This window comes from Callorhinchus milii, unplaced genomic scaffold (assembly GCF_018977255.1).
Source record: "Callorhinchus milii isolate IMCB2004 unplaced genomic scaffold, IMCB_Cmil_1.0 Scaffold3, whole genome shotgun sequence".
Taxonomy (NCBI): domain Eukaryota; kingdom Metazoa; phylum Chordata; class Chondrichthyes; order Chimaeriformes; family Callorhinchidae; genus Callorhinchus; species Callorhinchus milii.
In genome coordinates, this window is record NW_024704744.1 from 42661030 (window position 1) to 42688038 (window position 27009).

Genomic DNA, 27009 nt, shown 5'->3' on the forward strand with positions numbered 1-27009 from the left:
GAGAGATCAAGTGAGTGAGGGACACAGAGAGGCAGAAAGAAAGAGAGGGATACACTGGGTGAAAGACCAACAAAAAGGGGCAGAAAGTGAGTGAGAAAGAGATACAGTGAGTGGGAGAGACTGATCCAGTGAGAGAGGGCTGGAGAGACTGTGCTCCTATGCAGCTCTGTGGTTAATGGGACAGGATCTGGCAGTTGTAAACCAGCTTAGGGTATTGCTAAACTGACACGTTTGGGCTCTCCTCAGAACAACAACCTGCGTTTACAGTGAACTCTGTCCTGTGGCTTTATTCAGAGGGATAGGATATAAAAGTGAGGCGATGTTGAATTTATACAAAACCATCGGTTAGACCACATTTGGAGTATTGCGTCCAATTTCGGTCTCCACACTGTAAGAAGGATGCAGAAGTGATGGGAAGAGTACAGCGTAGGTCCAGGAGGATGATACCAGGGATGGCAGGTTACTGCTATCAGGATAGACTGGGTCTTTTTTCACCAAAGACATTTAAGGGGACCTTGTAGAAGTGTTTAAAATTATAAGAGTGCTCGATAAGGTTAACATAAATGGGTTTCTTCTACTGGGTAGGGAGGTCTGTAACCAGGAGACTCAAGTATAAGATAGTATCTTGGGGATGTAAAGGAGAATTGAGAAGGAACTACGTCACTCAGAGGGTGATGAGATTGTGGAACTCGCTGCATGAAGTGGTGGTTGAATCAGATAGTATAGATGCATTCAAGAAGAAGTTAGACCTTCATATGAGGGAGAGGAGTAGAAGGGCTAGGAAGGAACCAGGAGTGGGTGAAGACTTGTGTGGAGTATAAATGCTGGCACAGACGGGCTGTTTCTGTTCTGTACAGTCTTTGTTATCTTTGTAATCTGTCTCTGGGTCAGACCAGAGTGTGTTATGCTTATATTTTTAAAATTGAATTGCTTATAATATCATCTTGGCATTGACTTACTTATTTCTGCTAACGGTTCTGTTTTTTTTCAAAGCTGCAGAATGTCTCGAACTCAGGCTGAGTGTGTCATCAAAAACATCATTCGGGAAATAGCGCAAGAGTGTGCAGACAGAGCACAGACAGTGTCCGAGACCCTTGTAGCTTTTATGGTGAGTCAGTGCAGGGAGGATCGCTTGCTCGCTGGCCAGCATTCTCCCTCAGCCTTTTTAGAATCAAATGTAGGATGCACAATGTAGGATTTTAACTTAACAATGAGCTTTTATTGTTTTAGAATTTCATTTTACTTTCCACTTTTTTTTAAACATTTAAAGTTATTTTTAGGCCACTGTCTGGCAAAGATTCAGTTTCTATTTAGTGCAGTTTTTTCTGATTGGAAACTTTATAGAATCCTAGAATTGTACAGCACAAAAAGAGGCCATTTGGCCCATCGAGTCTGTGCCGGCTCTTTGAAAAGAGCAATGTAATGTCAATCCCACTCCCCAGCCCTTTCCCCATAACTCTGCAAACCCGTTCTCCTCAAATACCCATCCACCGCGTTTTTAAAAGTTGTTATTCGAATCGGTCTCCACCACCCTTTCAGGCAATGCTTTCCAGATTCGAACAATTCACTGTGTGAAAACATTTCTTCTCACCTCCCCTCTGCTCCTTTTAGAAACTATTTTGAATCTGTGACCTTGAATCACCGACATACCCAACAGTGGAAACAGTTTTTCCCTTTCAAATCCCCTCATAATTTGAAAACCTCTATTAGGTCTCCTCGTAACCTTCTCTGCTCCAATGAGAATAATCCCGGCCTCTCCAGCCTTTCCTCATAATCAAGGTCCCTCATTCCTGGTACCATCCTCGTAAATCTCCTCTGCACTCTTTCCAATGCCTTAACATCCTTCCTATAGTGTGGTGCCCACAACTGGGCACAGTATTCTAACTGAGGCCTAACTAGTGTTTTATATAGGTTAATCATAACCTCCTGACTCTTGTACTCTATGCCCCTATTTATAAAGCCTGGTATCCCATATGCCCTTTTTGCAGCTTTATCTACCTGTCCTGCCACCTTCAAGGATTCATTTACCTGCACCCCCAGGTCTCTCTGTTACTTCACCCCCCCTTATAATTGTATTACCAGCCTATATTGCCTCCCCTTATTCTTTCTTCCAAAATGCAATACCTCGCATTTCTCCACATTGAAATTCATCTGCCATGTGTCTGCCCATTTTACCATTCTGTCTATGTCTTCCTGCAGTTGGCTGCTATCCTTCTCACTGTTTACTACCCTACCTAACTTTGTGTCATCCGCAAACTTGGAAATGGTACTTGCTATACCCAAGTCCAGATCATTTATGTATATTAAGAAGAGCAGTGGTCCCAATACCGATCCCTGGGGGACGCCACTGTACACTTCCCTCCAATCAGAAAAGCAGCCATTCACCTCTGCTCTCTGCTTTCTGTCTCCCAGCCAGTTCTGGATCCATGCTGCCACTCTCCCTTTTATATCGTGGGCTTCTATTTTTCTTACAAGTCTTTTATGTGGCACTTTGTCAAATGCCTTTTGAAAGTCCATATGAACTACCTCAATTGCACTACCTTCATCTCCGTTATCTCATCGAAAAATTCTATTAGATTTGTTATACAAGATTTGCCTTTAACAAATCCGTTCTGGCTGTCCCTAATTAACCCATATTCTTCTAAGTGAAGATTTATTCTGTTACCGGATTATAGTCTCAGGAGTTTCCCCATTACTGATGTTAGGCTGACTGGCCTGTAGTTCCCAGGTTTGTCCTTCTGTCCCTTTTTGTACAGGGGAGTCACATTGGCCACTCTCCAGTTCTCTGGCACCACTCCTGTGTCCAACGAAGATTGAAAAATTGTAGCCAAAGCCTCCGCTATTTGTACCCGTGCCTCCCATAGTAATCTTGGCTGCATCCCTTCTGGACCGGGCGACTTATCTACCTTGAGCCCAGTCAACCTTTTTAGTACTTCTATTTATACTTATCCCATCCATTTTCCCTACCCTCTCCTCCGATACTGCGGCATTTGGTGCATCCACTTCTTTTGTGACGACAGATGCAAAGTACTGATTCAGTACATCAGCCATGCCCTCTGCCTCCACAAGAAGATTTCCACCTTGGTCCTTAGTTGGCCCCACCCTACCTTTGACTAACCTTTTTTTCTTGATATGCTTGTAAAATATTTTAGTATTGCCTTTAATGTTACCCACTAACCTTTAGATCTTCCCAGCTGGATTACCTCTACAGGGATTGAATCACTAGAAACAAAACTTGCTTGGGTGTTTTGTTTTGCCTGAATGAAAGATAGATATTCATGTTCAGATGAAGTTTTAAACAAAAGATAGACTTGCAATGAAGTTTTCTTTTATCTTTCTGTTATTTAATAGTTTTGCAGTTCTGCTAAATTAAACCTTCGACTTAACTATGGGGTTTCGCCATTTGGATATAATGTATATCCAAATAGGTTGTGCATTAAACACTCATTCCAAGACTACCTTTTCGAACCCCTTCAGTCAGGTTTCCGTGCTGCCCATAGCACAGAAACTGCCCTGGTCAAGGTCACCAATGATATCCTGACCATGTGTGACCAGGGCTCCCTCTGCCTCCTCGTCCTCCTCGGCCTATCGGCAGCATTCGATACGGTCGACCACGCTATCCTACTCCACCGCTTGTCCTCCCACCTCAACCTTCAAGGCACTGTCCTTGAGTGGTTTAGGTCGTACCTTTCTCACCGTCTTCACTTTGTCTCGACGAATGGCTTCTCCTCCACCCCCCGTACTGTCTCATGTGGTGTCCCTCAGGGCTCTGTCCTCGGTCCCCTCCTCTTCACCCTCTATATGCTCCCCCTGGTGACATCATCCGCAGACATGGAGTTAACTTCCACATGTATGCGGATGACACCCAACTCTACCTTTCCTCCTCTACCCTCAACTCCACGACCACCGATGTCCTGACAGCCTTCCTGTCCGACATCGAGTCCTGGACAAGAGACAACTTTCTTCAGCTCAACGTGCGAAAAACCGAGGCCCTCCTGATTGGCTCACGTCAGCGCCTCCGCACCTCAGGCGCCGACACCATCAGCATCCAAGGCTGCACTCTCCACCTCTCAAAGCCGTCAGGAACCTCGGTGTTTTGTTCGACCCTGAGCTGTCCTTTCTCCCTCACATCCGCACCACAACTGGCACCGCCTTCCATCACCTTCGGAACATCGCCAGACTACGGCACTACCTCACCCCTCACGCTGCTGAAACTCTGGTCCACGCCTTTATCACCTCAAGGCTGGACTATGGGAACTCTCTCCTCGCCGGCCTTCCCGCCACCTCCCTCCACAAGCTGCAGGTCATTCAGAACTCTGCAGCTCGTGTACTGTCCCGCACCAGGCTTCGGGACCACATCACTCCCACCCTCGCTCGCCTCCACTGGCTCCCCATCCCCCAGAGGATCGAATTCAAGATCCTCATCCTCACCTACAAGGCCATTCACGGCCTTGCTCCCTCCTACCTCTCCGACCTACTATCCCCCTACCTACCTGCCCGTACCCTCCGTTCCTCTGGCTCCGGTCTGCTCCACGTCCCCCGCCCCAACCGCCCTACCATCGGTGGTCGGGCCTTCAGCCTCTCAGCCCCCAGGCTCTGGAACTCCATCCCCCAGTGCCTTCGCCGCCTCCTCCCTTTCCTCCTTCAAGGCCGGTCTCAAAACCTTTCTCTTTGACTGAGCCTTCAGCTCCCCTCTCGACTCTCTTCCCCCTCCTCGCTCCCTCCCTCCCTCCCCTCACCCTGACCATTTCCCCCCTCCTCGCTCCCTCCCTTCCCTCCCCTCACCCTGACCATTTCCCCCCTGCTCGGGTCATGACCCAACTGTGCAGCGCCTTGGGACGTCCTCCTGACGTGAAAGGCGCTTTATAAATGGAATCTTGTTGTTGTTGTTGTACCTCCCATTCCAAGATATAACAGCCCTTATCTTCTTTGAACTTTCACCAGAGAGAATTGTTGGCAGGCTACATTGATTGTGTTATCTTAAAAGCTGTAATGACATTATGCCACCAAACGTTTTACTCCAGAAAAGAGACAATAGCTTTCAGAATAATTTTTGGAAGCAGAATTTGTGTGTTTAGTTGTACATTCATTTGCAAACGGTTAACAGCCTTTGTTACATATATGTCGAAAGAAGATACTGTGTGCTTCCTTTCAGTGCTCCAACAAGCTAACCTGCTGAAGGACATTATATAAATGCAAATTATTGCAGGATAAGCAACATTGTTTACATTGTTTAACTGAATAAACTGCTGTATCTTTAAAGGCTAGTAGGTATGAGACACTCATTAGAAAATGAGGCATAGACAAATGTTATCCTGACATTATTTTTCATATAAAAGGTTAAAGCTGTTGTTCTGGATCCAAGGAATGAGTTTAACGTGGATAGAAACCTCACAAAGAATGACGTACAGAAACTCATTACGGTAAATACTGATTTCATTGAACTGCAATAGTGTGACATTTAAGGCAGCTATTTAGACAGTTCAGTTTGTTTTTCCCATTTGAATTGAATGGCAATCAAAATTGTACACTCCCTAAGGAGGGCAAAGTGCATAGGTCTATCAACTGATTTTAATAGCAAGTTTTCGCTGGGCAAGACACCATTGTCTTTGTATTAAGTACAATCATGTTTTACAATTCCATAACATAAGGTCCTATTTTCTCTACTCTCCAACCTACTTCTTCCTACTGTGGTTTGGTTTTCAGGTGCCGCACCCTATTCCTTTTTGTCAGTACCCATTATCCTTGACGTTTAGCAGGCTATTTGATTGAAGGCCAGGATTCAAACTTGCTACAAATCAAATGCAAGGATTATTATTTTTTGCCAATATCTTCGGAGGAGCTCAAGTGCTAAATATTAACAGGGATCTTTTCTGAAGGTGGTGACTCCTTCTGCAGTTCAGCACAATTGTACAGTATTAACAGGATACTGAGTACTGAGCTATAGTATGTACTGGATATTGATAAGACTGTTGTCTCTTTAAAGGCTAACAGGTTTGAGACACTCACATTGTATAAAGTGTCACATTGTGCAGTGCTCGGTGAACTGCAATGTCAGAGATGCCATCCTTTGGATGTGATGAATGCTTAAACCAAGGTCCCAATCCGCCTGTTCGGGAGGGCATTAAAAGATCCCATGGCACTACTTGAAAAGAAAAGGGAGTTTCTACCGGTGTCCTGGCCAACAATCCCCAGATAAAATTGGTTATTCACTTAATGGCTGTTTGTGGGACATTACCCACTGCAAATTGGCTGCTGCATTCGCCTACAAAATACATAATCACTACAAGTTTCGGTACATCCTGTAAAGTGCTTTGAGACATCCTCCAGATGTGAAAGGTGCTATATGAATTGTAAGGATTATTATAAATGACTCATGATCAAAGGAAACAAGGAAAATGAATGGATCTGGCAGTAATATTATGAATTAGATGCTCTGTAAGCACCCAGTTTTCCTATTCAGAACAGCAGCATAATGAAACTGGAGGGGTGGGGGAGAAACTTTCAAACTCTCATGTTGTCTTTAGCCAGCACTTGGAAATAAGTGTACAGAGGTCATCGTTTTGTTGGGAGCCTAAGGGCGTGGGCAGTGGAAGATGTTTGTGAAAGGAGTGGTGTGGTGATGGCAGTTGGGTGCGTTTGTAAGACTACAATATTGTACTGCAGATGTAATCAATTACATCATTCCATTGAATAGATATTTCAATCTCAGTTTTTAACCATACTTCAAAATGGTTTCTAGCTTTGTGTGGACAGATTACTGGACACAAAACGCCCTTCACTTGACACAATCAAGATGCAAGTTTACTTCGACATGAATTACACAAGCCGAGGTCAGTCTTTCTTAGAGGAAACCCCATCGAATTGCACTTAATTCAATCAGTTATCTGATTGGAATTGACTTGTATGGGCAAGTATGAAGATTGTTTCTTGTAGAAATGTTTGTCTAGTATCATAAAAGTAATTAATATCCTCCAAAGTTCTAATGGGTAACAGCACTAACAGACTTACAGCACCTTAGAGATTGGAAGCTTGCTGTCACTGGATGAATAACAATTTAAATTTGAGATGCCATATTAAATGCAAGGATCATTATTATAAATTGGATTTAAAAAAAAACCCAGAACAATACTTTAAGATGCACCAAGACATTGAAACAAGTGGACATAGATTTAGAGTTGTAATGGGCAATTTCAGGACAGATACCAAGAAGTTTTCCTTGAGAATCATAGAATCATGCAGCACAGAAAGGCCATTCAGCCCATTGCGTCTGCGCCAGCTCCTAAAAGATCAATCCAACTCAATCCCACTCAATGGCCCGCTTTCTGTCCATAGTTCTGCATCCTGTCCTCCCCAAATACCCATCTACTTCTTCTTTTAAAAGTTGTTATTGAATCGGCTTCCACTACCCTTTCAGGTAATGCATTCCAGATCCGAACAACTTGCTGGGTGAAACATTTTTTCCTAACCACCCCTCTGTTTATTTTAATAACTATCTTAAATTGGTATCCTCGGGTTACTGACCCACATGCCAGTGGAAACAGTTTTTCCCGGTTCAACCTCTCAATTCCTCTCATGATCTTGAAAACTTCTATTAAATTCTCTCTTAATCTTCTCTGCTCTAGTGAGAATAATCCTAGTTTTGCTAACCTCTCCTCATAACTAAGGTCCTTCAATTCTGGTACCATCTTAGTAAACCTCCTTTTCACCCTCTCCAATGCCCTAACATTTTTCCTAAAGTACAGTGCCCAGAACTGAACCCAGTACTCCAACTGAGGCCTAACCAGCATTTTATAAATATCCAACATAACTTTTGAATTGTATGCCCCTATTTATAAAACCGTATCCCGTATGCTTTTTTAACAGCTTTATCTACCTGTCCTACCACCTTCAGAGATTTAATTCTGTGGATCCCCAGGTCTCTCTGTTCATTTTAAGATTGTACCATCTAGCTTATAATGCCTCTTCTCATTCTTCCTACCAAAATGCAACACTTTGCATTTCTCCACATTAAATCTTATCTGCCAAGTTTCTGCCCATTTTACCAATCTGTCTAAGTCCCCTTGGAGTCTGGTGCTATCCTCCTCACCATAATTACTTTTCCTAGCTTAGTATTGTCTGCACATTTGGAAATTGTGCTCCCTATATCCAGGTCCAAATCATTAATATAGATCAGAAAGATCAGTGGTTCCAATACCGACCCCTGAGGGACACCACTACACACCTCCCTCCAGTCAGAAAAGCAACCATTTACTACCGCTCTCTGCTTTCTGTCTCCTAGCCAGTTCTGGATCCATGTTGCCATCAAAAAATTCTGTTAGGTTTGTCAGACGCGATCTGCCTTTAACAATCCATGTTGACTGTCCTTTATTAAACCATATTTTTCTGTGAGAATTTATATTGTCCCGGATTATAGAATCCAGAAGTTTCCCTAGTACTGATTGGCCTGTAGTTCTTAGGTTTATCCTTCTGCACCTTTTTATAATAATAATAATAATAATCCTTGCATTTGATATAGCGCTTTTCACGTCGGGAGGACGTCCCAAAGCGCTTCACAGAATATACTGTAAAGTGAGTTGACTGTATATTTTGTGGGCGAACGCGGCAGCCAATTGCGCACAGCAATGTCCCACAAACAGTCATAGATTGAAAATGACCAATTTAATTATTTTTTTTTTTTTTTTTTTTGGAGGGATTATTATTAGGCGTGTGGAGTAAGGAAACTTGCCCAAGGTTTCGCCCTGCCTGGAATTGAACTCAGGTCTCTTGCTTGCAAAGCGAGTGCTCTAACCTCGCTTTGCTTGCTTGCAAAGCGAGTGCTCTAACCACTGAGCTACAGGACTCCACAGGGGAGTAACATTTGCAACCTTCCAGTCTTCTGGCACCACTCCAGTGTCCAAAGAGGATTGAAAGATTGTGGCCAGAGCCTCCGCTATTTCCACCCTCGCTTCCCTCAGTAACCTGGATGCATCCTGTCCGGACCAGGTGACTTATCTATGTTGAGCACCGACAGCCTTTTTAGTGCCTCCTCTCTGTTAATTTTTATCATATCCAATTTCTGTTCACATGCCTGCGATATTGTGGCATTGGTTGCATCGATTTCTTTTGTGAAGACAGTTGCAAAGTACTTACTTACAAAGACGATAATTAATGATTGGAACAGGTTTCCAGGAAGAATGGTTGCGTCCAAGAGACTGGACTCATTTAAAAATAGATCGGATGGACCGATGCACCTTCTTCATCCAGACCAATCTTGTGAAATTGTTGTAAGATCCTGGTCCATGCTGAATTAACTACAGTTCAAATGCTACAATTGGCTTCTGCACTCTTTAATTTGCAAGGGAGAAATCAGCCTGCAGGGTGAGAGCTGGAGGATTGAGGCAAGGAGTTCCAGAGATTAGGATCATAGTGCCTGAAAGCACAGCCACCTATGGTGGTGCCTAGGGAACATGCAGCAGGTCCAAGCCATCTGAGCAAAGGGGGCAAGCAGAGAAGTAGCCATCACAGTGGACTGTTCAAGAGTGTATTCTATTTAGAGAAATCGCTGACAAGAAATCTGGCCCACTAGAGTCTCAATTAAATCCAGTTACCCTGGAATGAAGAAAAGTAACTTTGAAGAGTTGTTTTATTGAGCAGAAATGAAAAAAGGTCATCACTAGGTGCGTTGTGCAACATTCCATGATTCAGTAATTCCCTGATTTCAGTATAATTTGAGGGTGGGGATATTTGACAATACTGAAGTATTTGAACCATTTACATGCTGCACCTTGTACACAACTCATACCTGTGCTCTTCAGTTTCTTTACATGTTGAACCAGTTTCTTTTGGTTGGCTAACGCTAATCTGATTATATTCTTTTAAATCCTACATAGTAGCCTAAATTGTTCAGAGAACTATTTGATCGAAATACGGAATTTAACAGCCTTTTAATTTGTATGTTTTCCATTGTGTTTGAAACACAAAATTTTAAACTATCTTATTTTGGCACTAACTCTAATAAAACTTCCCTTGTACCCAATACAACACGTGTAGAGATCACTCACTGTGCTCCCTGGCAACTCCGTTGCTTTATAATATGAATCCTCACATTTGACATGATGTGTTTGACATTGGGATTTACTGTAAAGTGAGTAACTGTATTTTGCAGAGAAAATAATATTTTGGTTTAATCAGTGATGACATTGGTGGGTAAACCAGATATAATTCGTAACTGGTTAAATTCAAGTGAGATAGATTATCCGTGCTGCGTTGAAATTAACATGGTCGTTGAAGAATCCTGGGTTGATTGCTGCATCTCTACTTATGTTAATTGATGGAAGTAGATTGAAAAAAGTCTTTACATTTGTACCTTTTCAAAATTTGCTGTATGAGTGACTTAAGCTCAGTGTTGTTTCCTGACCCTGCAGTTGAATTTCTTTGTGAACATCGCCGTGTCTTGGAATCCAGGCTGAGCCCTGTGTGCAGAGAAATCACTGATAGTCGTGCAAGGACCCGAGATGAGTTGGAATCTCTCTACCGTAAAATTGTCAGCTTTGTATTGCTTCAATCGGGCCTCGGATCCCCCACCAACATAAATGTGGTGAGAGAGGCAACTGGTACGTTTTAGTCTTCATTCATGTTTAGCATGTGTTCATAGAATCATAGAATTATCCAGCACAGAAGGAGGCCATTCTGCCCATCGTGTTTGAAAAGAGCTATCCAAATCAATCTCACTCCCCTGCGCTCTCCCCATAGCTCAGCAAACTTATGTTGTGTGTTACGTGTGGCGTAATGGGTATAATAATATATTTTTAAAAATACACAAAAATATATTTATATTTTTTAAAAATTAATATATAAATTTTAAAAAAAGTTCCACAAACAGCCATGCAGTGAGTGACCAATTTTATTTGAGAAATTGTTGGCCAGTACACTGGGAGAAACTGCTTTGTCTTTTCAAAAGTTGCCCTGGGATCTTTAAAATCTACCAGATCAGGCAGACATTATTAATTAATACATCAATAAGCACTTCTATCATATCACAAGCATTGTATTTTCCATGCATCATCAGTTAGCCAATATATGTTCTTTACAATAACAAATAAAATTCTTAAATTATCATTTTAAAATTAAATTATATGATTTGCTTCTGCCCATTATTTACAACTGGTGGGGAGTAGCTCAATAAGGAGCAAAGCTCCACCTCTCCCTTCTCGCTCTCTCTCTCTCCCCCTTTTGTCACAGTTTTGTACACATTCAACTCCCCCAACCCTGCCCAACCCCCCCCACTCATAAATTCTCACTCCTTTTTATCCTCAGTCATTCTCCCCTGTCTCTCCCTCCACACACTCACTTTGTCACAAACTTCCATGCTCGCTCACTCACTTTTCTCTCTCTCTTCCCTCATGGTGTGGGGCCTGGTGTGGACATATATACGCATTTCTTCGACTTGCAAGAGAACAGAGATCAGGCTCAAGACCCTGACACACAGTGCCTCAGTCTCTTTCACATCATACAATGTATTACAATATATAATAGTTATCTTTATTACAAGATTCACTCAATACTGCTGGGCATGAATGACTGCTGTGTTTTGCCCACAAATATAGTCAATTCACTTTACAGTGTATTCTGTGAAGTGTTTTGAGACGTCTAGAAGACGTGAAAAGCGCTATATCAAATGCAAGGATTATTATTATTATTAACACAGGAATAAGCTTGCGCCTCGAAAGTATGGTTGAAAAGAAAGGTCTTGAAATCTTGGAAATAAGAAGGGGAAAGAGATTTTATGATGAAGTTTGAAGATAGTGGATAATTTAAGGCATTGGTTCTGTTCACGTTCATTGAGTTTCATATTTCTCACTGTGACATGTCACTTGAATGTTTCTTCCTTTGTCTCAGCTGCTCTGCAGAGCGTCTTTCCACAGATTGAGCTGAGCACCTTCCTTTCCCTCACGAAAAAGGACAAGGAGAGACAGCTGAATGAACTGAACATGATTGTCACTGGCATTCGGCTGTTCAACAAAAGCTGTAAGAAAGGTGGCGAGGGCATCGATGACTGTGAGTGCTTCATGATCAGTTTCTAATTTGTAAGAATTTGAGCTGCTGAGTGAAGAACTCACAAAAACGTCAGACCCAGGATTTTAATTAAGCATTGCTACTGTCTACATTGCAGAAAACTCACTTTGCTCACACGAACAACAATAAGATTACATTTGTATAGCGCCTTTCACGTCGGGAGGATGTCCCAAGGCGCTAGACAGTGTACAGCATTTCAGACTCAAGCTGGGGTCGGGTGAGAAGGGAGGGGAGGGGAAGGGGGATGGCCGATGGCATGGTCGAAGAGGAGGTTTTGAGGCAGGACATGAAGGAGACTAAGGAGGGAGCGAGGCGGAGTGATTGGGGGATGGAAGGCAGAGCGGGTCATGGCTCGGATGTGGGGAAAAGACAGTTGAGGGTCGAACCTGACACCCAGGTTCCTGACTGTCTTGGTGAATTGTAGTGAGCAACCATGGAGGTTGATGTTGCCAGAGCCTGAGGTGCTGAGGCGCTGGCGCGAGCCAATCAGGAGGGCCTCAGACTTGTTCACATTCAACTGTAGGAAAGTTGCCCTCATCCAGGACTTGATGTCCGACAGACAGTCCTCAAGACAGCAGTGGTCCTGGAGTTGAGGGTGGAGGCAGAAAGATAGAGTTGGGTGTCATCCGCATACATATGGAAGTTGACCCCATGTCTGCGGATGAGGGGGAGCATGTAGATATTAAAGAGGAGAGGACCAAGGACAGAGCCCTGGGGGACGCCAGACATGACAGTGCGGCGGCTGGAGGGGAAACCGTTAGAGGCAACAAAGTGGAGACAGTGAGAGAGATAGAATTCTATCCAGGCAAGGGCAGGTTAAGTAAAGAGGAGAGGTGGTGTATGAGGATGGAGTGGTCGACATTGTCGAAGGCGGCAGAGAGGTTGAGGAGGACAAGGAGGCAGAGGGAGCCCTGATCACAGATATTCAGAATGTTATTAGTGACTTTGACCAGAGCTGTTTACATGCTGTGGGCAGCACAGAAGCCGGATTGGAGGGGTTCAAAGAGGAAATGGCGAGAAAGAAAGGAGCGGAGCTGGAACAAGTTCCGTCATTTCATAGTTGGGCTTCTAGATCAAGTTCCAGGTGGAACCGAGGGAGAGAGGATGATTCACTGGTGAAGACATAATAGCAATAATGATCCTTTGCATTGCAAATAGCTTTGAGATCATAGAACCATAGAATTATACAGCAAGGAAGGAGGCTACGTGGCCCATCGTGTCTGAACTGGCTCTTTGAAAAGAGCTATCCAAATCAATCCCACTCCCCCGCTCTCTCCCCATAGCCCTGCAAACTTGTCCTTCCAAAATAATTATCTACTTCTCTCTTAAAAGTTGTTATCGAATTGGCTTCCACCACCCTTTCAGGCAATGCATTCCAGATCTGAACAACTCGCTGTGTGAAAACATTTCTCCTCAATTCCCCTCTGTTTCTTCCACAACTATTTTAAATTGGTGTCCTTGGGTTACCGACCCACCCGCCAGTGGAAATAGTTTCTCCTTGTTCACCTTATCGAATCCCCTCATAATTTTGAAAACTTCTATTAAGTCTCCTCTTAACCTTCTCTGCTCCAAGGAGAATAATCCGAGCTTCTCTAACCTCTCCTGATAACTACTCTCATTCCTGGTACCATTCTGGTAAATCTCCTTTGCACTCTCTCCAATGCCTTGACATCCTTCCTACAGTGTGATGCCCAGAACTGAACACAGTACTGTAGCTGAGGTCTAACCAGTTTTTATAAAGGTTCATTATAACTTCATGACTTTTGTATTCTATGCCCCTATTTATGAAGCCTAATACCCCATATGCTTTTTTAACAGCTTTATCTACCTGTCCTGCCACCTTCAAAGATTTACTTATATGAACCCTCAGGTCTCTCTGTTCCTTCACTGCCTTTAAGATTGTATCATCAGCTTATATTGCCTCTCCACATTCTTCCTCCCAAAATGCATCACTTTGTATTTCTCCACATTAAACTTCATCTGCCACGTGTCTGCCCGTGTTACCAGTCTGTCTATGTCCTGTTGCAGTCCGCTACTATCCTCCTCACTGTTTTCTACTCTTCCTAGCTTATCATCTGCAAACTTGGAAATTGTAATCCGTATACCCAAGTCCAAGTCGTTTATATAATTGATATGTCATTTATGTGTCATGACATCCCAAACCTTTTTGCACTTTGCAAAGGAGGGGAGGTAGAGGCCAGGGGCAAATCGGGGAACGATGGGGAACTGGTAGAGAAACTGAGAACAGCAACAAGGAAAATATACGTAGGGAATTTTTTAACTTAATAGATTGTTCGATAATTTGGTCTTCTAATTGAATGCCTGATAGATTTATTGGTAAAATATTTAGAGTGCTCACATTAGTAACCAAATTTAATTTAGAATGCCAGTCATTTTTTTTTCCAGTTTTAAAAGGTGCTTTTATATTACTGAGTGCATACAAGTAAACTTAATTTTAATCTTCATTGTATATGGTAGAATTTGATTTCAATAGCTGATGCTTTACATATTGTAGTTTTAAATGTGATTCTTTGCAGGCTCCTGTATTATTATCATAGTGAGACTTATCACCTCACCTTTGCATTCCCATGGGTCGGAATAATGTACATGAAGCAAATGCACTGTACATCCCAATGTGTTTTTCCAACATCAAAGCAACATTTAAGCCACTATTTTTCTGGCAAGCGCTTGCTTTTTTAACCCCATTATATTCTGTCATTGCATCATAATATCTCCCCTCCTTCAGCACATTAATCTACAAATTGAAAAAAATTTGTATTTTTGTTCTACTTTAAACTTCTCCTGTATGTTTAAGCAATTGCTCTTGACTAAATGAGATATTTCTGTGAATACAGTGCCTGCTATTCTGAATGAGGCTGTTCCAGCTACGAGCCAAAACATAGACCTTGAGCTGCAAGCTACTCAACAGCTAATTTACCACTACACAGCCATCATTGAAAGGCTTGAGAACAGCCGGGAACATTGCTATGAGCAAGATGGGCTGCACGATAAAATGAAGGAGGCTTTGTTCAACGTGAGACAGCATGAGATCTTTCTGCGTATCATTTCGGTAAGAAGATAAGTGGCACCTATTGCAGCTGGAGGAAACTTTAGCTAACTGTTGGTACAATAAGGAAGATCCTTTGGATCACAAGATGAGTTCGGGTGAACAGTGTGATTTAATCCTCTAGAACTCTAACCTTACCAATTTCCTATTAGAGCATCAAGCTGTTTCTTAACTGAGACTGGTGTTCTTACTCTTCATGAGGAGGACATGACTGCAGTGTAACACTGTCTGAGCTCCTCTTTATACTACATGATTGGAGGTAACCCCTGCCATAATCACAATGATTTGCCACTGTGTGTGAAGTGTAAACATGGCATAATCTAATGTAAGAGCATACAAGCATTCTTATCAGGCAGCCAATAAATAAGTATTCCTTTTGGTTCTTTTCAGTAATTTCTTGGTAATACCTTGCATGTAGTAACATTGCTATACATTTCTCAAGCTACTGCCACAATTTCATCTATTTTTACTGTGCTGTTCAAATAACCAATTGATTGCTCTTCAAAGCACTGGGTCACCATTTACAACAACAAATCATAATTATATAGTGACCTTCATGGAGGGTAATATCTCAGAGTTCTTCACAGGAATAGGTTTAGACCCTGAGTAAGGATAGGGAGGTGGCCGTAGACACATGCACATGATGTATCACGTGATAGTCACATTAAACATTTGACTAAGTTCTCATGCTCTTATTTTACAGCTGAAATGCTGCAATTTAAAACTAAATCTTAAACTACTGCCTTCAGAGTTTGCCTCAAGTGGTCTGGCCACAGTGATTCAAAAGGAATTGAATGATCCATATGCTCTACTTGTTTTTATACAAAAAAATCCTGAATTAAATGTGTAGGATGTGTTAAATATTCTGCAAAATACATAGAAAATAATTTTCAAAATATGGAACAACTTTCTAGAGCTTTGGTGCCTTTTTAAAAAGACTTCACATTTCCAACAGGATCTTAACTTCAGTCATCACAAAGGCTTACTCTCATAGAGGAGACAATGGTTGAATGTAATGGGTTGCCTTGTCAATTGGATTCACTATTATAAGTGCACATCCACAAAATGTGCTCAACTTACTGGCACAGGGAGCTCACCTCTCCCTCTGTCGTCTTTCTGTAGACAAACATGTTATGCAAACACAGATGTTACGCACTTACACAATATCTAATACTAAAAGATTAATCGTTTCATTTTCTCAAAGGTTTTGTATAATTGGCAGCACTTTCCGAAGTACAACTGCTGCTGTCAATATACTTGGTTGGACTTATAAACTGTATTGTATTGGCATCCAGTACAAAATGCCCCATCCTCATGAGTGAGGTATTTTATTAGATTCCTGTTGATATGAAATGATGTCCCCACATACAAAGACCCTACAAAAGAATATTTTGTAATTGTCCAGTGTCAATATAGGAGGGTTTATTATTATTATTATTATTATTTGAATAGCAGCTTGTCTAAGATCTAGATTTTATTAGTGAGTAAACAGTAACTTCCGTGTACATTCCTGGAAGAAAAAATGACCTTAAATGTAAAAAGCCGCTTCTGAAAATGTCACCTTTTATTAAGAGTATGGGCTCTGGGGTGTACACCAAACAGCCACGGAGCATACACACTTGTACTTTGCGATCTATGACCTCATACAGCTTGCGACTCTGAGACTGAGGTTGTCATTTTAAGCCCTATGTCAGGACTTGAACTCACAGAGTCTCATCTGGGGGTGTGATGCATTGTCACTGTTCGAAAAAAGAAGGGAGTTTTTCCTGGTGTCCTGGCCAACAATCCCCCAAATAAAATTAGTCATTTATTACATGTTTGTTTGTGGTTGCTTAGCGCAATTGGGCTGCTGCGTTCGCCTACAAGTACATAGTCACTTCATTTCACAGTAGCTCCTGTGAAGCACTTTGGAGCATCCGCCTGATGTGAAAGGCACTATACCAAATGCAAGGATTATTATTATATGCGTGTGGAGTGTTCATTGTTTCTTAGCCTATCAGTCTTTGGGGAACGTCAAGGGGAGCTTTGGGGAAGGTCAAGGGGAGAAAAGGAATTGTGAAATATACATCGCACACTGCACTGTTAGGTCCCAGGTTCATCTCTTGATGTAGCTGATCTTACCTGGCCGAACATTGGAGTCACTAAAGTTCATGGACTTAAACAGCACAGAAGGAGGCCATTCGGCCCATCGTTTCTGCTGGCTCTTTGAAAAGGACTGTCCAAATCAATCCCACTCCCCTGCTGTCTTGCTATAGCCCTCAAACTTGTCCTCCCAAAATAATTATCTGCTTCTCTCTTAAAAGTTGTTAATCGAATCGGCTTCCACCACCCTTTCAGGAAGTTGGAAGTGTCCAGGAGTTGAGAAGAAAATTATAAGCTAGAGTTTCTACTTCTTATTGTGATTCATTGATACGTGCTGGAGAATTTACATATTTGGACATTGTGGGAGGGTAGGATCCAACAACAAGTACTTGCATTTATGTAGCCCCCTTCCCATGGGCTAGCATTCCAGAATCTAGTTGTTTTGCCCAATCTCTTTCTCCTGGTTGATGAGTCGCCCAGTGCTCATGTCTAAACTCACACAAGAAGAATGATCACTTCCATGTGAAACCACATAAAATGGATTTAACAATTTAATCCAATTTTTTGATTTCCATCAGGACTTTCTAAAATGCAGTCATATAAATTCAGTCTTATCATTGCTTGCGACTTAATCTTAGTAAACTTTCTTAACAGTCACACACACCCTTGCTGCCTTTAATTCCATACTGTATTTTGTCTATTCTATGTCTGCAGCTCGTTGTGAAAATTCAATGGTTCCCAAATAATTTGTTCCACACACTTGTTCTTTTTTTCCTCCAGAACGATATCGTAATTTGTGCTCAACAAGTAGAGGTGCTGGAGTCTCAGCTAAGGCAACAAATGGAGGAACTGAATTCCATAATCAGGACAAAGGCAGCCGTACCCACTGCACAGGTCTATGTAAGTGTTGCCAACCTTGTGGGATTTATTCTGACAACTTCAAATTCTGTCAACTGTTTGCCTACAAAATACAGTGACTATGCTTTACAGTACATTCCAAAGTACTTTGAGACTTTCTCCTGGAGTGAAATGCACTATATCAAATGCAAGGATTGTTATTTATTTATAATGAGGAGTATTTTATTTTGAGTAAAAGATTTGAGTTATGTTTATTTACTTAAATAATAGGAACAGTGAATCCCTTAATCTCTCTCAATCTTTACTCTAGGTCACATAGGGATTGTATCATGTGCTGATCGTTAACACATGAGATTTTTTCCATTGTAAACCTGCAACACTAGTGTTAATGAGTAACCTGTGACAGATCGGATTAAAGGTACAAGTTACTGCAGTGAGTCAATCTATCACTTTCAGAACAATATGCTTCAGGAAGCAGATTACTTACTCTGTTTGCTTGTAATTTAAAATATATGACGCATCTTTTGTCACCAATTCTTTCAAATTATATTTTCTGCTGAAATATATAATCACAAAGATGACAAACTATAGTGATAAACTTGCAAGCTTTGAGTTGTTAACGGTTTCATATAACAGCTTCTACTCTACCCCCCGCACCGTCATGTGTGGCGTCCCTCAGGGTTCTGTCCTCAGTCCCCTCCTCTTCAATCTATACATGCTCCTGCTTGGCAATGTCATCCGCAGACATGGAGTAAATTTCCACATGTAAGCGCATGACACCAACTCTATCTCGCCACCTCCGCCCTTGTCTCCAGGACTGTTGATGTCCTGGCTAATTGTCTATCTGACATCAAGTCCTGGATGAGAGCCAACATCCCCCAGCTCAACGTTGGAAAGACAGATGCCCTCCTGCTTGGCTCCCGGCAGCACCTCCTCACCTCAGCCGCTGACACTATCACCATTCATGGCTGCACTCTTCATCTCACTGAGCCAATCTGACATTTCAGTGTCCTTTTCGACCCTCAGCTATCCTTCAAACCCTACAATCGTGCTGTGACCCGTTCCGCCTTTGTACCCCCCCGCAACATTGCCCACCTCCGCCACCGCCTCTCACCACAGGCTGCCGAGCCCCTGATCCAGGCTTTCATTAAGTCCTGGCTTGACTACACCAACTGCTGGCTCACTGGATTTCCCAACTCTTCCCTCCACAAGCTGCAGATTATTCAGAACTCTTCAGCTCGTGTCCTCTCTCGTACCAGGTTCTGGGAACCTATCACCCCATTCTTGCCGGCTTCATTGACTCCCCATTCCACAGAAAATCGAGTGCAAAACCCTTGCTCTTACCCTCAAGGTCTTCCACGGTCTTGCTCCCCCTACCTCTCCGACCTCGTAACTCCATATCAGCCTGTCCACTCCTCCGCTCAGCGGACACCGACCTGCTTCAGGTCCCCTGCACTTCCCGCCACACCATTGGCGGTCAGGCATTCAGCATCTCTGCCCCCTCCTGCAATCCCTCCATCTCACCCCCTGTCTTGTCTCTTTCAAGTCCCCTCTCAAGAACTTCCTCTTCGTCTGTGCCTTCAGCCACTCTCCCAACCCTGTCCTCCTCAACTTCTGACCCCAACTCCCAGCTCAGGTCCAAAACCTCTGATTGTCCAGCGCCTTGGGACGTCTTTCCGACGTGAAGGGCGCTACACAATTGTCATTTGGTGGTGGTGTTAAATGGCTCGTTTGGTAAAATGCAGTTCCTTACTCTGGTTCAAGCTTATTGTTTTCATGTAAATGCTGACCAAACAATGGTTTAAGGGATGTTGCTTATAAAATAGTTTTTTTTGAACTTACATAATTTTTTTTTAAGCTATGCTTTTCTGAGAAGTCAAGCTCTAATGTAAAATATTTTAAAGTTACTAAAATAGACTTTGAATCTAATGTGAGCTTCCTTTACCTTACACAGCCTCATTTTATTGCATTGTCCAACCTGTGGACATGCTTCCAGGATGAGATGGTGCTGCTCAGTGTCTTCAGTAACTTAGTGACCAATTTGGATCCGTTCCTGGCAACCCATGTACAGCTGTTTCCAACGGCTGTCATTCAGCCCTTGTTGGAAGGAGTGACTGTGAAATCAGATGAGGACAGGATAAAAGAATCAGAAGGTAGGTCATAGCATTTTGTCATAGGAGAAGGAAAGTAAGTGTCTGGATTTTGTCCTCCTTCCCTAGCAAATGATGTGGAGAGAAATGACTGTTAAGAAACAGTTGCAATACCTTGATCGTATTATCTTGTCCTCTGAATGAGACGTTAAACTGGTCTAGTCTGTCTGTTGAGGTGGACGTTAAAGATTCTGTGATTCTATTTTATTAGAACTCCACGATTTTGTGTATTCTGTGAAACACTTTGAGACATCTCGAAGACGTGATAAGGCTCTATATCAAATGCAAGGATTATTATTCTACTGAATAACACAAATGTTTCTTTTTCAGGAGTAACAGTAGATCCAGAAATCTTCCAGAATCGTGTGTGGATCTTCCCAGGGAGCGTGCCAAATTTTAAACAAATCTTATTGCAGTACCGAGGATTTTGTGCCTATGCATTGGGTGGAAGGCATGGTTTGATTTTGCCAGGTACACAACGTTAACATGTTAAACATGTTAACACTAACAACACTAACATCCCTCTTTGTGCAGGCCCTGCCAATTTAGTTTATGAAGATTTCTTCCCTGGGATGCACAAAAAGTATGTTTGAGAAGGAAAGTGTTTGAACTTCTCCCAGGCCTCTGTCAACGTGTTCTGAACCCACCTCAAGGAGATCCATGAGTGGGGAAGCGCTATCCTAGCTAGCCTTTTCTCCTAGCTTGCCTTTTCTCCTCTGTCTCAGTAGAAAAGAAATGTGGAATCCATTTGTTACTTCTTTCTTGGAGAGGAGACTCGAGAATGGGTTGCAATTGCAACCCCCGCTATTCCATAATAAGAACATAAGAACTTGCTAGGCGAAAGAAGACCAAGGACTATCTAGTTCATCTTCCACCATCCTGGCAGTCGCTCGACCTGTCGTGTCCCAAACAAGATACTGTATCCCGAGATATTATTTTCTAGTAGAAATCTATCTAATTTGTTCTTGAAACAAACAGTATTTTATGCTTCCACTGTCTCCCTAGGGAGCCTGTTCCATAAATTTACTCCTCACTGAAGTAGTGTCTCTGCAGATTTGTTCTGAATTTACCCACCTTTAATCGCAGGTCAACTTCTCTGGTTCTACTGTTCAGTATAAGATAAAACAGCTTATCATGGTTTACATTATCTATTCCCTTCAGAATGTTAAAGACCATAATCATATTGCCCCTCAATTTTTTCTTTTCCAGAGTGAAAATGACTTTTGATATGATGCCAATTTCCCTTCACGCTTCATGGGAAATGTCTGACCTCCACTTTGTCAACACAGATGCTCAGGATGACAGCATTGTGTTGAGATTAATAGTTTACCTATGTGGGGAGAAGGGTTGGTGTGGGAGACCTCACACCTCCTGTTACCTGGTGCTCGTTCTGACTGGTGTTATATGAAAGCCCAGCACTGCTCCAAATATAGTTTTAGTTTTCATTACACAGATTAAGCTTCAGTGATATTTTTTGTCCTACTGATCAAGTACTGTATCTTGATAACTTTTCTCAAATATAGTACAACAAACAGCTGTTTGTGTTCACCCACGAAACACAGAGTCACTGCACGTCACAGCTTATCCTGTGAAGCGCTTTGGGACATCCTCCCAATGTGAAAGATGTTATACCAAATCTAAGGATAATTATTATTATTAATAACTTGCATTTATAGAGCACGCTCCCCATGGCATAATGTCACAAAGCACTTCACAAAGATTGTGTCTGTCATTATCACACAAGAATATCTTTGAATAACCTTATATTGATATCTTTCAGCAAACCCAAATATTGGAATTCTTAATTATCAAGGTAAATACTATGGATTCTCCTCCAAGGAGGCTGCGAGTTCGTTTGCTCGAATACCTGACTACTACATTGCTATGGTCGCACAGGAAGCTAAAGCCTGTGCAGAGCTTATTCAGCTGCTGGAGCTCCACCATCAGTTTGCCTCAATTACGACTTATTCACAGGTGGTTATTCACATGATGGATGAATTAAAACAAAAAAATACAATGTTTGCAGCATCTGTCTGATGGGGATCACAGTTTTCATTCTCCAGGCAGGGGTCAGTCTAAATAGAAAATAATCTAATTGTTGCCAACATAAGCAGTACCAAACTAATGAACAAACTCTTCAAAATGAAGCATCTATTTTTATATATAAAGAGACAGTCAAACACAGTGAATAGATGTCACTTTGCTTTTTGCAAGAAAGTGGTTCTTTTTGCTGTTATTCATTTACTGTTTCAATGGAAAAGAGATAGTAAATGAATACCGTCAATGACTACAGTAAATGAAAACAGAATCTAGCGGCTTTGGATTTTTTTCAAGGAGAACTGTCTCAATGAAAATCCCAAAGGTTCATTTCTCCTTAAAAAATTCCAAAGTCACTAGATTAAAACCCTGGCTCACCAGACTAATGGGGGAACTGCAGTAGGTCAAGCTGGAATTTTGGCTAAGTGCAATTACAATATCACACTGGCATTTACCAGCTTTTTCAGTGCTGAAAAATGCCAGTAAATACCGGTACCAGCATTGTAATTATTTGAATCCCGCGAGCAGAAGGTAGCAAATAAGATAGGTTTTGTTCGCGGAATTCAAATTGAGTGAAAGTGGATATACCTGACTACTGAGCAAGGTGAGGTGGGATCACATATTAGGAGAATGTGTACATAAGGTTCAGCTCTCCTACACCAACCAGTGTGCTTGTAAAGGTATCAGGATTGCTCTCAGATTGCAACCAGTTAAACCCTATTGAAGTCGCCTTCTTCAGAGCTGTCAAACAATCAGTTGTGGATTGCGTAGAATGATCCTTGACTAATCCAGGAAAGGAATTTCTCTAGAAGCTTATAACTATTGATTATTTACCTAGCTGTTGGGAGAGTCTCAGAAACACCATTATCCAGCATCCGAAGGACACATGAAACACAACTGTATAAGAAATATAGTCTTGTCAGAATAAAGCCTTTCTAGTATCAAAACAGTGAAATCTCTCTAGCATTAAGACATAATAACCTTATAACCAAGGTGAAAGTGAGAAAATATTTTTTGGCAAAAATTCTAGGTGAGAGTAGAGCAGGAAAGCAAAAGCAAATAAACCAATTTACATATTTTGTAATTCACTGATATCCCTGTTGCTTCTGGGTCAACAGTTTTCTGGGGTGGAGCATTCCCCACCTCCACAACTCTGTGTGAAGAAATATCTCAGTTCTAACTGCCATAGTTCTTATTTTCAAGGCTGTGCCCTTAACCAGGGGTGAATATATTCCCAGTCTAACCAGCCCCTTAGCTGAGGATATGCTCCTTGGGGAGTGGGGAATGAGGTAAGCAGGTCTCCTTGGAGCTGCACTGGCAAGCATTCCCGCTGCACTGGTGACATGTTTGGCAATAGAATGCCAGAATTGAGCAGTCCTCTGTGGCGGTCTCGGTAATCCAGTTCCTGAGCCAGGTGGGTCCGGAGTATTCAGGGCACTACTGATGACAGCACAGTGAGCTTGGCTCATCGGCAGAACCTGGAAGAGCAGACCAGTCTTCCCACTCAGCTCTTGTTTACCCTGCAAGCCAAAGTCCTAATGCGTAGGGTAGTCCTAGCTGGACAAGCACGAAGAAAGCTTGCTAGATAGTCCTCTCAATGGCAAGCTAAGCAGTTTTAACTAGTTAAACTCCAGCAGTACCTCAGCACAAAATCTGGGGTCCCCAAGACTTGGCTCTTACCAACTGAACTGAATTAGGTAGGCAGGGTGTGTCCCTCTGGGGAGAGTGTGTTTTTTATTCCAGATACGGGAATATCCACATGTAGCTGGCATGCAGGGATCTCTATCTAGTTTGGATAGTCTTAAACTTTGTGATGGGGTGTTTGCATGTGTCAGACAACAGCCTAATCCCTTCCAAAAAAAAGACATTCATCCAGTGAATTGTACATCCAGGCTGACACTGCCCTGGACACCCACTAAGTCTAGTAGTTATTTCCAAAGACTGAGTACCCAAAACTGAATACAGTACTCCAAAGGCGGTCTGACCACCATTTTGTACACCTGGAGCAACATTCTTACTTTTATATTCCAGACCTCTTATCATGAAGGCTGGGTTCTCATTTGTCTTATTGAATACTTTCTGCATTGGGTATTGGAAATGTAATTTTGCTGCATATCTTGTCAGATTGACATCCTGGCTGTATTTATGTTCATGTTATCAATTTCAGACTAAATCTACAGATAAATGGCACATAAGGTCCATCACGAGGAATGACAGTAGCACACAGACTGATACCCACATCCTAGAATCAAATATTGTTAAATCGTATGAATGGAATGAATGGGAGATCAGACGAAAAGCTATTAAACTGGTAAGATTTTAAAATTCTACTCTACCTGCCAAAAGGTGATTCTAGAGATTAATTTATATATTTGTCTTGCAAAAAATGAACTTGTATGCATCTTTTTGTGTATCTGTAGTGTCAGCCTGGCTCAAAAGGTATTTCTCCTTTTGTCCTCGCCAATAATTAATTTCACTTCATAGCTGTTTGTGGGACATTGCTGTGCTCAAATCAACTGCTGCGTGTGCCCACAAATCACATAGTTATTTTACTTGACAATATATCCTGTAAAGCACTTTGGGATGTCCTTGTGATGTGAAAGGCTCTGTACTAAATACAAGGATTATTATTCAAACAATAAATAACTAGACCTTCGAAAAATATCACTTCAGGTGGGTGCTCCATGTGAAAGCAGATTAGCCCTGACCTGCTAAATTCACAGCACTGGATCCTGGAAGGTTCAGGCTGTAATACTTTGGAAATAAAATGAGGATTGCTCCAGGTTTCAGCTCAGCAAATCGTATTGACTCATACCTTTACCAAAAGAGCCCAGGATACAGATGTGGAATGTGTAGTAATCCCCCTAACTGATCGAGCAACTTTATAAGAATGAACACGAGCTTCAGTTCTTTAATGTGCGACCTGCCAAATTTGTTTGAAACACCCAGAATCCATCACAATACGTAAGAGAATTTAAACAAACTGAGAGTTGCACATTATATATTATATATATAATAGTTATATAAGTAAATAATGTATATAAGTAAATGATAGTTATTTCACCCAATGCGATCTCCTAAATATTCTCTTTCAGTACATAGGTGGAGAGATGTTCAGATAATAATAATAAATAATAATAATTCTTGCATTTGATATAGCGCTTTTCACGTCGGGAGGACGTCCCAAAGCGCTTCACAGAACACAGAGTAAAGTGAATTGACTGTATATTTGTGGGCGAACGCGGCAGCCAATTGCGCACAGCAATGTCCCACAAACAGTCAGAGATTGAAAATGACCAATTTATTATTGTTTTTGGTTTTGGAGGGATTATTATTAGGCGTGTGGAGTAAGGAAACTTGCCCAAGGTTTCGCCCTCTGCCTGGAATTGAACTCAGGTCTCTCACTTGCAAAGCGAGTGCTCTAACCACTGAGCTACAGGACTCCACAGGACTGCTCAGACTGAGTCTATCTCTCCCTGGAGAGACTCATTCTGCTTAATTAATTCCAGAAAGTATTAGGCACAGGTTGGCAAGAGCCAAGGCTTGGGGACCCCAGGGTATGTGTTGGGGTACTACTGGAGTCTAACCAGTTAAAATAGGACAATTTACCATTGAAAGCATTTCTGGTAAGCTTTCCTGCTGCTTGTCCAGCTAGGACCACCCTACCTGTCGTGGCTTTCGTTTCCAGGGTTAACAGGAGCTGAGTGGGAAGAAGTCCTGCTGATGAGCCAGCTGGCTGTGCTGTCAACAGTGCCCTGGAGAATCCGCCTGAATCAGGAACTGGACAATCAAGTCTAGAGAGTTGGCTTGATTCTGATATTCAATTGCCAAAATGCCACCTTGGAGCAGGTTCAGCTCTCCGAGACCCCGCTTACTTCGCCACCAAGGAGGATAGTTACTACTTGATCATTTGATTGCTGGGTTTGAGCCCTTACTCAGTGGATGTCAGGTACCGGAAACTCCATGTGAGCTTCCTGGTGGGCAGCACAACTCAGTATTACATGTGTGAGAGCATTGTTTAACAAATATGGTATAACATGTTGTCAAGCAAACTGTCTCTGGAATTGGATGGTGAGAGGCATCTATAAGTAATCAATGAATAACTTTTGTTTCTGAACTTTTTTTTGTAAGGCAAACTTGCGTAAAAAGATGAGTCATTCCAACCAGACCCAACTCAGCCACATGAGAAGAGACAACTTTACCCAGGTTTACGAACAAAGGAACAAGGGAGTACAAACAAAACGAGAAAATTCCAGCAATGTACCCAAACCAAAAGTCTTCTATGCAGGCCTGCGTGGAGGAAAATCAACAGATCCTACAGTGGTGACCAAAATCAACTTAACAAGAGCTGTGGATGAAACCTAAAACTGTTCTGCAAAAAGAAATCTTAATCATTTCTGTGTCAGTTTTAAATATTATTTTTTCATCATAAATGTTTTATAACAATGCTTTAACATTGTTTTTTCTAAATGTTCAATTCATAGTTATTCTGTTTGATGCCTATTTTTGAAGTACAGAAGTTCAGGCTGTATTATGTATTAAATGAAAATTAAGTCAAATTAGTCTTGGTATTTGGAATGTCAGCCAGCTAGGAACCACTCAGAATTTTAAACATTCACTAAAACCATTTAAGAGATTTGGGAATGTAATTTCAATATTGGATGAGAATTTGGATTATGCAAAAATGTCTCATTTATATTGCAGACCACAGAACGTCTTCAGAAGTAATTATGCGTATGGAAATGTTTTATTTTCTAA

General features: G+C 41.9%; 1 protein-coding gene across 5 annotated transcripts; it reads left to right on the top strand.

The window, feature by feature from the left end:
* On the top strand, positions 1–26810 carry cfap206 (cilia and flagella associated protein 206). Of its 5 annotated transcripts, none has more exons than XM_042333758.1 (13): positions 1–344; positions 994–1108; positions 5340–5423; positions 6743–6833; positions 10407–10595; positions 11881–12039; positions 14913–15127; positions 17987–18106; positions 20019–20217; positions 20545–20685; positions 21995–22188; positions 24419–24562; positions 26383–26810. In XM_042333758.1, exons 2-13 carry the CDS (start codon positions 1001–1003, stop codon positions 26614–26616), a joined length of 1878 nt encoding a protein of 625 aa, XP_042189692.1. In that variant the 5' UTR covers positions 1–344; positions 994–1000; the 3' UTR covers positions 26617–26810. The 5 variants fall into 5 exon arrangements, with proteins under 5 accessions (XP_042189692.1, XP_042189691.1, XP_042189693.1 ...); XM_042333757.1 differs by having other exon boundaries at positions 1–311; XM_042333759.1 differs by having other exon boundaries at positions 1–311; positions 1000–1108.
* Positions 26811–27009: the final 199 nt, after the last annotated feature.

What these genes read in the sequence shown, in the direction of transcription:
- cfap206 (XM_042333758.1), top strand. Translation starts at nt 1,001, where the DNA reads ATGTCTCGAACTCAGGCTGAGTGTGTCATCAAAAACATCATTCGGGAA. An exon ending in TACCCACTGCACAGGTCTAT is followed by an intron (nt 18,107 to 20,018) that starts GTAAGTGTTGCC and finishes TACCTTACACAG; the next exon opens with CCTCATTTTATTGCATTGTC. An exon ending in CAATTACGACTTATTCACAG is followed by an intron (nt 22,189 to 24,418) that starts GTGGTTATTCAC and finishes TATCAATTTCAG; the next exon opens with ACTAAATCTACAGATAAATG.